Here is a 16,568-nt window from a genome sequence, read left to right on the forward strand (position 1 = left end):
ATGTGTTGCTTTAAACTTCCCAAGGGCCTTGTAAGGGATCTGGAAAGCATGATTAGCAAATTTTGGTGGGGATATAGTGGAGAGCATCGGAAAACCCACTGGGTAAAATGGGAACGATTATGTGAAGCCAAAGAAGTGGGTGGTCTGGGTTTTAGAGAGATTGAAAAATTTAATGATGCCTTATTGGCTAGACAAGTCTGGAGAATGATCAATAATACTGATTCTCTTTGTCATCGTGTCTTTAAGGCACGGTTCTTCCCGGATTGCTCCATTTTAGATGCAAAAGAATCAAGTTCCGGTTCTTATGCATGGAAGAGCATTATTGGTGCTAGAGATGTGATTTGAAAAGGTATGGTTTGGCATATTGGGACAGGGGAGGCAGTGCGTATTAAGGAGGATAGGTGGCTGCCTGGACATGTAAACGGTTCAGTTATTTCTCCCCTTCCTTCTATGGCCCCGGATGTGAAAGTGAGTTCTTTGATTGATCCAGCTAGAGTAGCTTGGAGAACAGAGGTTGTGCAGCAACTATTTCTACCCCATGAAGCCGACATGATCTTGGGTATTCCATTGAGCTCTCGTCGCCCCGATGATCGCATTATTGGGGCACACACACCATCTGGTATGTTTACATCTTGTAGTGCTTATAAACTACTGGTTTCTTGTGATATCTCTACTAGTGTAGGTGGATCAAATCCGGTCAGCCAAAAAAAATTCTGGAAAGGTATCTGGCAGCTTCGAGTACCCAACAAAATAAGGCATTTTGCGTGGAGAATATGCAACAATGCTCTGCCTACACTGATCAATCTTCACCGACGCAGCATTGTGCCTAGTCCGATCTGTGCTCAGTGCCAAAACTACCCTGAAGACGCTCTCCATGCAATATGGTGCTGCGAAACCATCAAAGGAGCTTGGTCGGCCTTGGAGTGGATCCGTCAAATTGCACCGCCACAGCCTGCATCCTTTAGCGAACTACTAGCTGGATTTTTGTCCTGCGGAGAAGAATTCAGAGCTGAGATCTTTGTGACCAGTGCGTGGTTCCTCTAGAATAGAAGGAATGCTGTTCATTTTGGCCGCCCCCCATTGCCCGTGGATAGCATATGCAGCAAAGCAGGAAACTACTTGCAGGAATTTTTGCAAGCTCAATTAGAAGAGCCAATTCCAATTCGTCTTCCTCCCAGTCAGCAGTGGCGTCCTCCAGATCATCATTGCTTAAAGATAAATTTCGATGCCGCGGTGTTTCGTCGATCAAGTAAGGCGAGCATTGGTGTCGTTATCCGCAACAATGCAGGTGAAGTTGAAGGTGCTCTGTCCTCTTCCATTCCCATGGCCCATTCGGTGGCTGATCTTGAAGCCTTAGCATGTTTGAAGGCTGTCCAGTTTGCTCTGGAACTGGGTATTACTAGAGCAGTGTTTGAAGGCGATTCAGCAGTTATCATTAATGCCCTTCTACACAGTGTGGGTGCATTTGCTACTTTTGGCAATATTTTGGATGATATACGCATGCTTTCTACGGTTTTTCAGTTTGTAGAATTTATTTTTGTTAATCGAGGTTGTAACTCTGTAGCTGATGCTTTGGCCAAAAAAGCTAAGCTTATTATTAGGGCACAGGTTTGGCTTCATGATGTGCCAGCAGACATTGCCCCCTTAGTTAGTCTTGAAGTACATTGATTCTGTCAGTTTTCTTTCAATAAAATGCCCAGGTCCTTGATCTGGTTTCTCAAAAAAAAAAAAAAAAATTCTTTATGTAAAAATTTAAGAACAAATTAGGAGCAAGGTAAATATTGATTTTCTTATACTTGTGAAATGAAAAATAACTATATAATTTTAAGATAATATTTACTTATTTTTCTTAAAAAATAAACTCTTAGAAAAAGACACAATTACAATAAATTTATAAGTACAAACAACTGAATTATTATAGGTTTTATTTAAATTAATTGATAAAATCTCTCATTATTAAATAATAAATCTAGGTTTGAATTTTGTTTATGCAAAGATACAATTATTTTTATCATCATGAACCAAACGAAATAGGTTCAAATTTATCATATCAATAAAAAACAAATAAATTATTAATGAGTTTTTTTTCCTTCGAAAATATACTTCATGACTTATGTTTTTAATTAACAAAATCCTTAGCAATAATACTTAGGTATAGGATATTAGATTTCCCGATTAAATCTAAATACGAAATTATTTTGAATTCATTTCTCTTTTAGAAAAAATAACATGGCTACTTTGAACTTTTTTTTCTTGGAGTAAACAGACCCTTGTATTTGTAATTCGCAGAAGCCATTTGTACATCAACAACATTCCAATGGAACCAACTCCAAGGACATTCAAATGCATTCTTTTCCCAAAGAGGGAAAGTGGGCCCATTTGACAGGAGTATAATCTATCTAAAGTCACAGATCGAATCCCTACCATAGATCTTGTAATCACATTGAAAAACACTGGTCCCACATGATGAAAAACCCACCTGCACCAAATCATCGTAACTCATAAACCCAAAAAAAAAAAAAAAAAAAAACTACAACCAGATTATTTTTCACCATTTTCACTGCAACTTGTGCACATGTTAAGTTGTTTGTGATAAAGTAAAAATGGTGGATTTACAACTTTACCATTAGATTTGTTATATGAACAAATTGCGACAAAAATTGTAAAAAAAGTCACATTACTAAAAAGACTAAAAAAATAAAAAATAAAAAACCTCAATCTCAAATCTTAATACTGCAGTGACGAAATTGGTAAGAAAGAGATAAATGCGTTACAGTACCGAGTACAGAAAGAATAATACATTACAGATTCAAAAAAAAAAAAACACCAACATTTTCCCGCGCAAACACCGACTCAAATTCGCGCCGCCCCATTTGAAAAAATAAAAATAAGAACACACGACAGAAACGCGTTCCGACGTGGGACACGTGTGAATACACGTAGATTATTAGACCCAGTAATGAACCGACACGTCAGTCAATCAAACTCATGCTTAGCTGTCATCTATCTCCACCGCACGATCTACTCCCACCCGACAGAACATTACCCGAATTTACGAAGCCTTTTGTTTGTTGAAGTTTTTTTGAGTTTTTTTTTTTTTTTTTTTCACTCCCACCCCACCGCCTTTGAATCCACAATTTCGAAAATTCAAATATTTTCAAAACCTCTTTATTTTCATAATATATATATATATATATATGTACCGCTCTTGTTTTGCTACTATTTATTTCCATATATTTTTCAGTGCTTCAAAGTTTGGAGTAAAGGAAGGAGTTCACAGCTCAGAGGTCACAGGTGTTGTTCTACATTGTAATTAGTGTATTCTTGGGAATAGTTGTGGCTGTGCTCAGGCGGCTGAGAATGGGGTTTGAGGAGAGATCTGAGGACAGGTGTTCGACGCCGAAGCGCCGAGAATGCCAGATTCCGGTGGTGGTAGTGTGCCCACCGCCGCCAAAGAAAAAATCGGCGAGTGGAATGAAGCGAGACCCACCTAAGAATGGGTATTTCCAGCCACCTGATCTTGATGCTATTTTTACTATGCCTCCTAGAAGAGAAGCCTGGGCTTAACTTAACGCCGGCTAGCTAGCTGTGTTGTTTCTATGAATATTTTAGATTAGGGGGTTTTAGGGACTAGAGAGTGGAGAGTAGAGAGGGGAGAGGGGTATTTCATTTCATGTTAGGGAAATGAAGTTCCTAGTTTTCCTCAGATTTTTACATTAATTAATGATTAATTCTTTAGTTTTTCCTTGATAAATGTTATTGTGGGATGTTTATGTTTATGTTTTTGGTTTGGTTCTTTAATCCTGTCTATGCAAAAGTGAAATGCATTGATGGGTGGAATTGCTGCATTTTTAGTTGTGAATGCTGAGGTATCTGTTCTTTTTCCATTTCTGTTAGATGTTTTCTCATTACTGTTGTTTAATTTTGAGTGATTTTTGTTTGTTTGTTGTGATAATGGGATTGGGATTCTGGGAGCGTTTTGTTGTTAGGGCAAAACTGGTGAATGATTACAATGACGTTGTTTCGGTAAATATGGTTATGTCCATTAAAATAAACTAGTAGTAGTAGTAGTAGTAGTAGGCTATCAGTAGTAGCAGACTAGCAGCAACGCATGAGCACCAGTTCATGATAGCTGAGTGGAACTAAATTCTGTGCACTCATTGTTTTGATTTTGTCTCCTTTTAGATTTTTTTTTTTTTTTAGATTTAGTACTCCAATGTATAACTAAAAGATGTATAAGCACATTTTCAATATGTTCTCTAAACACAAAATTCTCTCTGTTGAAGAGAGTAAACCTTCAAAATAGGTCTTTAACAGATTCTCTATACTTGAAATTTTATTTAGCTCATGAATAGTCAAGTCTGATAGGCTACTGTTCATTTTTCAAATATTTTTTTTCTATTATAATAATAAGGTATTGAATAAAAAAATGTTGGAAGATGTGTAATTGTTAAAAAAAATAATAATAATGAATGAAAAAATAATATTTAAATGAAGTAGATAATTAAAAGGTAAAAGTCACTATTTATTATCCAAACAGTACAAAAATTTGCTGGAAATGCTCTAATAGAAAAATGACTTTGTTCTACTCAATTAAATTCAAAATTCACCAATATTAAGTCATGTGAAGTTGTTTTACCTTTTATCTCAAAAAAAAAAGTTATATAAAATTGTGTAAAAAATAAAAATATATTATTACTATAGTAAATTTATACTAATACTATTTATTTTGCATTTTATTATTTATTATTTATTTACATATACTAAGAATGAAGGAAAAAAAGTGAATGATAATTATTGCGTGTGAAAAAAAGAAAGAAAAATAATTTAAAAATTTAAAAAAAAAAGATATTTTAATAAAATATAGTGTAAAATATATAACTTGATGTAGAGTGTTTTAAAAAGTGAGTATGTAAATAGAGAAAATAAGTCCTTATGTTAAAATAGATATGAATTTTTACACGTGATGCAAATATTTAATACTTATATAAAACAAATAAATAAAGAAAGAGGTTGGTAGGGCTATAAATAGGTTGTGTTTTGCCAAGTAGTGAATGTTTAAGTTCGATTTGATAACAAAAATAAAATGTTGAAGTTCGGCTCGAAATTAAATCAAGCCTATAAATAGATTTCAAGCTCGTCAAAAAGCTAAGAAGCTTGAGATTGGCTAGGTTCGGCTTAGCTTGATTCATTAGTCAAGCTGAACTAGATCTAAAGATCAAGCTTTTGAGCTATTGAGACCTAACATAAGTGCATTATCAAGCTTTTTATGAATCTTATTGGTTTGTACAAGTGGCCTTAATTCCTAATTAATTAAAGTCTTAATTAGATATGAGTTTATTTGTCGGGTTCATATGAAGCTTATTACTAGGGGTGTCCATAGGGTCTAGGTCGGGTTTATGCCTAACCCGCGACCAACCTGATGACATTGGGTTTCCGACGAGAAGACCCACCGCCGACCGCAAAAACCCACGGGTCAAGTTGGATAGAACTTGGTTGGTCGGTTGTTGGGTTAGTCGAAGCTAATAAGATGCTACTGGAGTTCAAATTGATGGCAAACTATGCTTTTTTAGCTAGATCTTCACCGGATTTGAGCAAAACCCACTAGATCTAAGAAAAATAACATTAGATCTTTGTCGGATTTGAGGAAAACCCACAAGATTTGAATAAAAAATTACTAGATTTTCGTTGGATTTGAGAATAACTCACCAGATCTATGCCATATTTGAGCAACACCCAGTAGATCATAGCTGAATAAGAGTGAAAACGAGGAGATATGAGCAAAAACGAGGAGACTTTGATTGAATATGAGCAAAAATCAGTATGTTTTTGCCGAATTGGAGGTAGATCTGGCCTTTAGCCAGTCGGATTGGGTGGCTCGGGTTTTGGAGAATGATATTCGCCATTTGACCCGCCAGCATCGATTTTGAACCTCTGAGACCCACTATCGACCGCCTCTCTCTTCAGGTTGAATGGTTTCGATTCGGGTGGCTCCAGATCGGATGGGTTTTGCGGGTCACAGGTGGGTGTGGACAGCCCTACTTATTACTAACACTGAAAATTGTTGTTCCCAAAAAAAAAAAAAAGCGTCTGGTTGGATTGTTTTTTTAAGAGTGTTTAAGTCATGTTACCCATTTTAGGGTGTTTAAACATTAAATTTAGAAAACTCCTCATACCAGTTTCCAAATTTCAAACAACGTTGCTCAATGGTACATTTGTAAATATTTTTAAAAACATGAGGCCCAGTTGGATTAGACAACACCTCCATGGATCCCTCTCTCTAATGCATACAGGCCCTTCTTTTCTCTCTCTACCCTCTTCACAAGTCACGCCAAAGACTTTTTCCTCTGCAAACCCAACCCTCTCAAGCTCATCTCTCTCCCTCTTTCACAACAGCAGATCTCACTCCATCATAAATTCTTCAAATCAAAACTCTTTGCTCTCATAAATCCATCATAAATTTTGCATTTCATTTTCAAACTATCCAAAACTACATATTACATTAATTTAATGGCGCAATTACACCACTGCGCACCCTTGGTGCAATGGTTACTCCACAAATATAAGTTCTTGTAGGGTGTAAGGGGTAAGGACCAGGGTTCAAATCTTTAGGAATGAGCTTCACACACATATACACTTAGATTAGGATAGAGTAAAATTTTTATCTTGTATAGAAAAAAATGGCGCAATTACAGACCACATCAAGGACACTGCAACTTTAGCAAATTGTGTTTTAGCAAGATGTCATTATCATAATTCCTTTTACTTATTCCCCAAAAAAAAAAGCCCGTTGCTCATTATGGTTCTGTAGCCAAAACAAGGATTTTATAAAATAGCTAGAATGTTAACATAAAAAATCCTAAATTAACTCAAGTGCTTAATAGGGGTGGAATCAGACAAGTTATTTTGTTTCTCTCTCTCGATTCAGCATTTCAAAGTGTTATTCAAACCTAGATTTGCAGTAGATCTGTGGATTTTTGGTGTTCAAGCCGTTGCTTCTTCCCCTAGGTATGACGGCGAGCAAAGCAAGTCTCATTGCTGGATCTTGGACTGCTTTGATGGAGATGAGATACAAAGGAAAGAGAAGCCTAGGTATGGGTCTTGGATTGCTTTGATGGAGATGAGACTACCTAGGCGTGGGTTTGGTTTTAGACAAAGATAAAGGAAAGAGAAGCTTCAGGGGAGAAAATAACTAGAGACAAAGGAAAGAGAAGGATCAGGGGAGAAGAGTTAGGGCAACGTATTAAGGCACGAATTTCTCTCTTCTCAAATAAAAAATATAAATTTATACCAGATTGTTAGTCTTCTAAAAATAAAACACACACATACTAAACATGTAATTATGTTTTTTCAGACACTGAAATATTTTGTTTGAAACATGGTACTAAACATATTTATTGCTTTATTAATATTGTAAACCCGTATTTTTACAACACTTTTTAAACCATAATTTTTACATTATTTTAAATAACGATACTAAAAATCTCCACCCATACTACCTAAGCTTTATAGCTTTTAGATTTTTGCCTCCAACGTGATATATGCATATAGGGCGCACATACATATCCTTTCTATAGCTCCTGGGTCCTCTATGTTTCCTAGTGACCTAAAAATTTCCCAAGCATTGACCAATCAATTGACGCAATCCCAAAGCATTAGGTGTACTTGAGTTTGTCGAATCAAAAACCTTTTCAATGCACGGGTCGAGTTACGGTGACATCTCAACACGAATCACACAATGCCTCTATTTTAAAGCGGGCTAGTGGCATATGTGGATCGGGTGGTGCATCATTCTCTATTCTTTTTTCACGGTACATAATAGAAATGAATTTCACCGACTCGAGAGCAACATATCCAACGGCTGTCTTCAAATTTCAACATCTAATCTCAAGTTTGAATTCAACCTTACACGCAATCTTTCACACGTTCCATTCAATCTCAGGATCACATAGAGGAAAAGACCAATAAACAATATATGATCTTCTTATTATGTTATTTCCAATATTGCAAGTTTTATGCATATAGAGATTGAATTGACTAACAGTGGTCTTGAACCTGAAGGTTGTGTTTGCTTCCTTGAAACTCATATTATATGGTGAAAATTCCAGCTAGTATAATATGTTCCTTAGTTTTAAAGACAAAAAAAAATAGTTCGAGATAGGTCCCGTTTTGACCCATGGATTTTAAATGAAGGGAAGTGATGAAGAAAGTAGCTAGAAAGTACTCGTACCTTCAGAATACGGTAAGACGGGCACTAGTCATTACAACTACCCGGCTCCTATTATAAGCTACAATCTCCTATGCGATGAGTCAATAGAAATTTCAATACAATTGAAGACCAGGCATTATTTTTTATTTTGCCCCATTTAAAGAGAGGTTGATAGGAAAATTTGGCCTAAAGATGCAACAATTTAATGATTGTCCTTGTAGTTTAGTTAAGAGGACCGGTGAAAATTGAGTAAATTTATCACATCTAATCGGAGGCGACTTGATATATTTGAGGACTTAAGGTGAAAAATGAAATTGAGACTTTTTATATATTTAAATATGGCTTAAAAAAATTAAATTTTATTATCTTGCTTTATATGCAAAATTATTACTAATTAACATAAATCAAGTAGTTTTTTTTTTTTTATTATTATAAATTTTGTAGAAAGTCTATAAACACAAAAAATTTGACAAAACTTTTCACACTTGTTGATATGATAGAATAATAGTGGTAACTAAAAAAAGGATGTTAGTGGTGGACTTAGGTGAGGACTAGTAAAAATTTGCCAACTCAATTATTGTGAATTTTTTTTTTTGAGAAGTGCTACATTCACAATAGAATTCATCACTAAAACTATAATTTTTCCATCAATAATAGCTTGTAACAACCTACCACATAGGATTTATTGTAAAAGTATTGTGAAAATTTTTGTGAAAGTAGCATTTTTATCTTTTTTTTTTATCTTGTTTTTCATTTGATAAAAAATATTGTTTTATTTATTGACTAATATTTGGGCTTAATTAAATTAAAATTCATCCAGTTCAGAGTTATATATTGATGCAAATGGAAAGCCACAAGAAACAAAACACGTCTACCGCAAAATTATTACTCTTGAATTTATGTGGATAACTTTGGAATTCACCAAAAAATCTAAAGAAGAAAAAACTCTATGAAATTTTATTAATGAGAAAATTGAATTGGCTTGGAGGCCATGTTACTCTTAAATAGGAAAAGGAACCATAGGACTACCAAACACATTCTTAAGGCAGCTAGGAAACACTAAATACCCTAATTCGTGTTAGGCATGAAATTAAGCTAAAAATTAGGAAAAATTGCCAAAAATGCAAATTTGAGAAATTACAAAATCAAATCCTATAGTGTTTAGGAGATGTCCCAAAACAGAGGAGACATTATTTTACCTTTTAATTTAAAAGTTAGAACGAGAAGAAAAATTGTTATAAATAGCAAAAAAGATTAATTAAGTGCCTAAATGGAGAAATTTGCTAGAAAAGCATCGGAGGCCGTGGTATGAGTTTTGATCCTTGCGACGAAGTCACCAATTTTCACGTGATTTCAACGTTGCCTCCAATGATTTGTACTGATACTTTCCTCTTCACGGATTTATTGTGCATTAACGTTTGAACTTCTCTTTACTCATATATGGACATTAATAGAACCCTAACATGATGAGGGTAATAAAGTATATTGGCACAAGTCTCATTCGGGGACAATTATAAATCGACTCACTAGTGGAAGAAAGCTTTTATTAAAGTATTAAATTTATTGTTATTGAATCATCAACCCAATAAGCTTTTCAAAATTTAATTAGCATTATCCATGAGTACAAAAAAAGTAGAAGTTTGTGAAGTGAGTAATCTGTCTTGGATGACTTTGTCTTATGGGAAACTAAATTTTCTTTTTTAAGTATGAGATTTCAATTTGTTGAAGAGACATTTTCTAGGTTCGTGTCATCTCTCTATGACCCCTTTGCAACAGAGTGCAAAGTTGTTGCCTGGTAAAGACATTTCTATGGTACAATCAACAATGCTATGTAGATCCTATCAAAAAAAAAAAAAAAAAATGCTATATAGAAACAAAAATAAAGAAAATGGAGATGTAACCTTGCTTCTATGATCACAAATATTTTTGTCATAATTTTAATATGATAGACTGTGAGTAATTGCCTATTATTTTTACATAAATCACAATTTTTTTTCATTACTCATTGTCTATCACATCACAGTTGTGACAAAATTGTAGTAAAAATGTGTGGTCCTAGATTTTCTTAATAACCAATTATCTCAAGGAAAATTATTGAATACTCTGAGAATACCATAAATACATACTCTCCATTCTCACATGAATTATAGGTCTTTTCATAAATTTAATTAGTGAGACTCACAATTATGTGAGAGAAGGGAGTACATATTTATAGTATTTCGGAAGCACCCAAAATTTACCCTTATCTGGACTACCTAATACTTATGTGTCATTAAATCTCTGGAATGCTTCAGACTCAACAAAAACAGGACATCTAGAAGGCCGGTAATGATTTTGTAGTGTTACTGGACTAATTGACTTTTTAACCATAATTAAGCAATTTTATAATCCTTAATTTTCTAATATCGTTTTGTAATCAAATTCAGCCAATGCGCTATAAGGAAAAGGTCATTGTGGTACTCAAATTTAACCTTAATTAGATGGTACAGGAAAAGTGTTACTTTATCAACACTCTAAAATTCAGCTGGACCAACAGCTAACTGGGGCAGACAAGGCGAACATCTGATGTATGAAACCTGATGAATATTCATTCTGCTTTATTAGCTACCTAATTTCCTCTATATAATGAGGCTCACAGGACCTAATTCTCTACACCCATTGGCTCTGAGCTCTACCCCTATATCTTATGTGCAAAAAGAAAAATAGACAAGAGAGAGAGAGAGAGATGAGTTGCCCCAATGTTCCTTCATTTGCTTCAATGGGAGCTTTGCTCTTTGGTTTATGTGTATTGTCATTATCGCCAGAATTTGCTGTAGGAATAACGAGGCACTACACATTCAATGTACATAACTAACGAAACATATATTTAAGTTTTCTCTAGTTAAATTAGTTTTTCCTATTCTAATTTTGTAACTTTTCCTTAAATGAAGGTCAATTACCTCAATGTGACCAGATTGTGTCATACAAGAAGCATTCTCAGTGTTAACGGTCAGTTCCCAGGGCCTCCATTGGTGGCAAGGGAAGGTGATCAAGTCATTGTTAAATTGGTTAATCGTGTTACAAACAACGTTACCATTCATTGGTATGTACACAAATATAACAAGTTAATAATGTTGAGCACACAAGTTACTACATAATTATATATGTGTATACCAATTTTCATTGACTCTGTTTATTTTGTATGAGAGTGCAGGCATGGGGTTAGGCAGCTTGGGAGTGCATGGGCTGATGGACCAGCTTATGTTACTCAGTGCCCTATACAAACTGGCCAGGCATACACATACAACTTCACCATCACTGGTCAAAGAGGAACTCTTTTATGGCATGCACACATCTCATGGCTAAGATCCACACTTTATGGACCCATCATTATTCTTCCAAAGCGCAATGAATCTTACCCGTATGAGAAACCACACAAGGAAATTCCCATTATTTTTGGTAACTAGCTAGCATATGAAACACAGGCCTAAAGATTTTTGTAATTTGAAGTAAATTTTATTTGGTAATTTTCTTTTAAACATTATTGTTTGCATGGTTTTGGGATTGCAGGAGAGTGGTTTAACGTAGACCCAGAGGCTGTGATTAGCCAGGCTCTTCAGACAGGAGCAGGTCCCAATGTTTCAGATGCATACACGATCAATGGTCTTCCGGGACCCTTCTACAACTGCTCTTCTAAAGGTACAACTGCAAGCAACTTAATTTAAAAGTGGAAATAAAAGTCAAAATAAGTAAAACCGTGCAAGATATGATTCTTACACATTTTTTAATATACATCACTTATTTCAAGTTTTAAACTTGGGTATTGCGTGTAGGATATTGATATTTAACTTAATTTTGTCTTGTGAGTTTTGCAGACACATACAAGCTAAAGGTGAAGCCAGGAAAGACATATCTCCTCCGTTTGATCAACGCTGCACTCAACGACGAGCTCTTCTTTAGCATAGCCAACCACACCCTCATCGTAGTTGAAACCGATGCTGTTTACCTTAAACCTTTCGAAACAGACACCCTTCTCATCGCTCCAGGCCAAACCTTAAACGTTCTTCTCAAAACCAAACCCAATTTCCCTAATGCCAGTTTCTTCATGGCCGCTAGTGCCTATTTCACAGGCATTGGCTCTTTTGACAACTCCACAGTTGCAGGTATTCTTGAATACAAGCACCCATCTCATTACTCTGCCTCAAAAAATCTTACTCTTTTCAAACCAACGCTCCCATTATTCAATGCCACAAACTTTGTAGCAAATTTCAGTGGAAAATTCCGGAGCTTAGCCAATGCTAAATTCCCTGCCAATGTTCCTCAAACCGTGGACAGGAAATTTTTCTTCACTGTGGGACTTGGGAGTAACCCGTGTCCTCAAAACACAACATGTCAAGGACCTAATGGCTCAAAATTTGCTGCTTCGATTAACAACGTGTCCTTTGCTCTCCCATCAATTGCTTTACTTCAAGCCCACTTTTTTGGAAAATCTAATGGGGTGTATACCACTGATTTTCCAACCCAGCCATTAGTGCAGTTTAATTATACAGGTACACCGCCAAATAACACACACGTAAGCAATGGCACGCGTGCTGTGGTGTTGAGATTCAACACGAGTGTGGAGTTGGTATTGCAGGACACGAGTATTCTTGGTGCTGAGAGCCACCCTCTCCATCTACATGGTTTTAATTTCTTTGTTGTGGGACAAGGTTTTGGAAACTATGATCCGAATAAGGACCCTGCTAAGTTCAATCTGGTGGACCCAGTCGAGAGGAACACGGCCGGTGTTCCGGCCGGTGGCTGGCTGGCTATTCGTTTCCTATCAGACAATCCAGGTGTGTGTTGATGTGTTCTTGGATCATAACAGATCGAAGAAAAATTGTTGGTAGACATTGAAAGATGATGATAGTAACAATAATAATAAATCTTACCAAAAAAATTAGTAATGTAGTTCTAATTCATAACTAATTATGTTCATAACACAAAGTCTTCAATAGCTACGTCTTTAATTTCCATTCATACATGTAGTAATTTAAAACCAAGGTCACAAGCTGATAATCCATGGTAGTATATAAAAATCCATGCTTTATGGTATTTATGGGATCATTATAGTTTTCTAATAATGTAAATTGCTTAATTTGATCTTTGGAGAATTTGTTCCAATGAAAACAATTACAACTTATATTATTTTAAATCCACATATTAATAAAGTTTAAAATATATTTGAGAATTTTGTTCATATAATTTTTTTATTTGATTTGAATTATTTAATTAAAAATATATTCTTGAAATTTTTTGCCCTATGTCCCTTATTTGTATTTCAAATGAAGGTAAAATACTAAAATTATTAATAATTTTATTATAATCTACGTGACAATAAATGTGATTTGTGTCATTTGCTAATAAGATAATTAAATATCTTAATTACTTTTTTAAGTGATAGATGGCATAAAATTTATAAAGTGCATGTAGTAAAATTTATACTCTCTCTAATTTTATTCCAAATCGAATATGTATTCTAAAGAGCAATGTTATGGACAAAACATTGTATTAAATATGTTCAGGTGAAAATTTATAATTGGGGTAACATTATTTTTAATGGACCCATTATTAATACTATTTTTTAATGTATTAAAGAGTTAGGCGCTTTTAGATATACACCAATATAAGTTTCTTTAAAAAAAAAAACATTTTCCCCCCTCCCGATATGTGTGTGTGTTAAAAATACTTAGTATTCTAAAAAAAAATCACATCATGTTATATTTATTTATGTGTGTGTATAGCTGGCGTGTTTAGACCTATTGATGTTACTAAATAAAGTAACGTTAAAAAGACAATATTTTCATAATAATTAAGTAAGTAAATTTTTATTGGTTCATATTATTTTGTTATTTATCATTTATTACTTACCATGTTGTGGTTGTAAGAAAAATTGGGAGAATTTTGGGTTTATGAACAAAACTTTTGTATCACAACTTCGACATGCACAAACCGTAAATGATAAAAAATAAAAAAAATAAAAAAAATAAAAAATTTATGTGAAAGTGATGGTTAAAAACATATACACTAATCTTTTTTCTTTTTTTTTTGAGAACCCACTGATAATTTTATCTGAAAGTGATGGTTCAAAACATTTACACGTCATCAAGAAGTTATGAAAAAAGTGTGTGGTTCGGTGACTCTAGAATTTATTGTGCTAAATATTGTCGGATGTACCTTTAATTAGTACTTTTTTATTTATTGACATGTGAACAGGGGTGTGGTTTATGCATTGCCACTTAGATGTCCACACGAGCTGGGGGCTAAGGATGGCGTGGGTTGTCTTGGATGGACCAGAACCGAATCAGAAGTTACCACCACCACCATCAGATCTTCCAAAGTGTTGACTTGACTGACCAACCGTTGGTTCGGAATTCTCACAGTTTTTTTTTTTTTTGAGTGGTCGTGTTCTATTGTCCCCTTTTAACTTAATAATTATCATCTTTTTTGCTGTGTGATTTATTTAGATGACAAAGGGCTTTCACTTTTTCTTTTTTTTTACTTTTTTACTTTTTTTTTTTTTTTCTCTGTTGGTTGAGAGTGAGAGAGAAAAGAAGAAGAACTCATCTGTAATCATTGCAATGGCTGTTTGTGTCAATTAATGGGAAGCGTTTGATATTTACCTCAACTACCATAATAGTTACCCCTCAACAATTTCATTTACATTTGATAGTCTGTAATTCTGAATTCTTTTGCTTCTTCTTAAAGTTGAGCTTGAGTAAAAATTGATAAATATATTTGTTAAAAATTGATAAATATACAATTATTCGTAAAAAAAAAAAAAAATTAAATGAGTGCACACAACCAAATAAATGTCTAAATATAGAAAAAAAATGTTAATCCAAACACAAATTAAAGTGATCAAATTATACTAAAAAAAATGCAAATTATAAATTGAATCTTGACTATTAAATTACCAACTCTCCCAATTACCAATAATGCCAAAAAGTACAGTAGAGCCCATGAATAGTAGCAAAAATAAACTAAATAGTGAAATAATTTTAATTTTTCATTTCTACCCAAACACACACTAAGAAATTTTGTGTTTATATATAATGTAAATTGCAATAAAGTAGTTTGATTCCAATCATATTATTTGATTTTTGAATTTGTGATCCAAATGATTTTGTTTTTATGAATAATTCTAGTGATATAACTAATCTCATACCTAATTTTATAATTTGTTGATTTGTATAATTGTGAATGGTCAACATTTTCTGTCTTGTGTAACCCACCACTTTATGCTGTTCACTTACAATCTCACAAGTCAATAAATTATAAAATTGGGAGTAAGAATTGTTGAATTCGTAGGTGAACTATATTTTCCTTGTTCAATGCCACCTATACCCAGCAATCTTCCCCTTTCTCTAAAAAATTTGTACCCGTGTTCATTTATTTATTAAGTACTCCATCAAGACTAAAAACTCTCTTTCTCAAAAAAAATAAAAAAAAATAAAAAAAGACTCAAAACTTACTTTCTCTCTCCTCTCTCCTATTTGTGTTGTTTTTTTTTAAAAAAAAACCTTACTTTCTCACCCGTGTTCATTTATTTATTAAGTACTCCATCAAGACTCAAAACTTACTTTCTCTCTCCTCTCTCCTATTTGTGTTGTTTAAAAAAAAAAAAAATACCTTACTTTCTCGCCCCTCATTCATCCAATATTGACCTAACTCATTGAAAATATTTCTAATTCTCTTAACGGGATCAAGAAAAAAAAATTGTAAGCTTAAATAATTTGATATATATATATATATATATATGAAATGGGTTTAAGCTACATTTGATGTAACTCCACAAGAGTTACACCTTTTATATACTGTAGATTTCTAAAAAATCTAATGATTAGAAAAATCATTATAATCAATGTCATCTTTAAAATTAATTGCTTTCCATATTATCTAACCTAATTAATTTAATAGAATATTATATTATTTTCTTTTCTAATTTCTTTCTCTCTCCTAATTAATTCATCCCTAACCTTGCACAAGTGCCCATTCTCAACCTTCTTAAGTTGCAGATTTTATTTTTCTTGCATAAGAAAGATAGCCTCCTCTTTTCGTCATTCTTTGTTATTGTTAACTAAAATGTATTAGATGCTTCTAAGAATCTTGCACTAACCCACTACTTCAATGTTCTTTGTTATTTTAAGATAGATGCAACACGTTTCTGTCCAAGTCCAACGTCATGGAATGATAATTCTGCCCATCTCCTTTGTTGAACTAGATTGACTATTTTGACTACGAATTCTCTAGATGGGCCAACTTCTCTAGCTTCAGCATTAAAGTTTCTGTTCAGGGCTGGTGATGTATGCAGTAACAGCTCGTTGCTTAGCAATTGAAT

General features: G+C 33.9%; 2 protein-coding genes across 2 annotated transcripts; both read left to right on the plus strand.

The window, feature by feature from the left end:
- LOC115952172 lies at positions 1-1,668 on the plus strand. The gene is made up of 3 exons (XM_031069244.1): positions 1-325; positions 374-696; positions 1,045-1,668. The coding sequence occupies exons 1-3, from the start codon at positions 1-3 to the stop codon at positions 1,666-1,668; spliced, it is 1,272 nt and encodes a 423-aa protein (XP_030925104.1).
- A 9,194-nt stretch (positions 1,669-10,862) lies between these two features.
- LOC115954236 (laccase-17-like) lies at positions 10,863-14,849 on the plus strand. The gene is made up of 6 exons (XM_031072144.1): positions 10,863-11,051; positions 11,140-11,291; positions 11,403-11,647; positions 11,759-11,887; positions 12,064-13,023; positions 14,444-14,849. Exons 1-6 carry the CDS (start codon positions 10,896-10,898, stop codon positions 14,572-14,574), a joined length of 1,773 nt encoding a protein of 590 aa, XP_030928004.1. The 5' UTR covers positions 10,863-10,895; the 3' UTR covers positions 14,575-14,849.
- The last annotated feature ends 1,719 nt before the right edge of the window (positions 14,850-16,568 follow it).

This window comes from Quercus lobata, chromosome 7 (assembly GCF_001633185.2).
Source record: "Quercus lobata isolate SW786 chromosome 7, ValleyOak3.0 Primary Assembly, whole genome shotgun sequence".
In the NCBI taxonomy this organism is placed as follows: Eukaryota; Viridiplantae; Streptophyta; class Magnoliopsida; order Fagales; family Fagaceae; genus Quercus; species Quercus lobata.

Coding starts and splice junctions, on each gene's coding strand:
- LOC115952172 (XM_031069244.1), top strand. CDS start 1: ATGTGTTGCTTTAAACTTCCCAAGGGCCTTGTAAGGGATCTGGAAAGC. Junction 326..373: donor TGCATGGAAGAGCATTATTG/GTGCTAGAGATG, acceptor ATATTGGGACAG/GGGAGGCAGTGCGTATTAAG. Junction 697..1,044: donor GTGTAGGTGGATCAAATCCG/GTCAGCCAAAAA, acceptor TGGTTCCTCTAG/AATAGAAGGAATGCTGTTCA.
- LOC115954236 (XM_031072144.1), top strand. CDS start 10,896: ATGTGCAAAAAGAAAAATAGACAAGAGAGAGAGAGAGAGATGAGTTGC. Junction 11,052..11,139: donor CGAGGCACTACACATTCAAT/GTACATAACTAA, acceptor CCTTAAATGAAG/GTCAATTACCTCAATGTGAC. Junction 11,888..12,063: donor CTACAACTGCTCTTCTAAAG/GTACAACTGCAA, acceptor TGAGTTTTGCAG/ACACATACAAGCTAAAGGTG.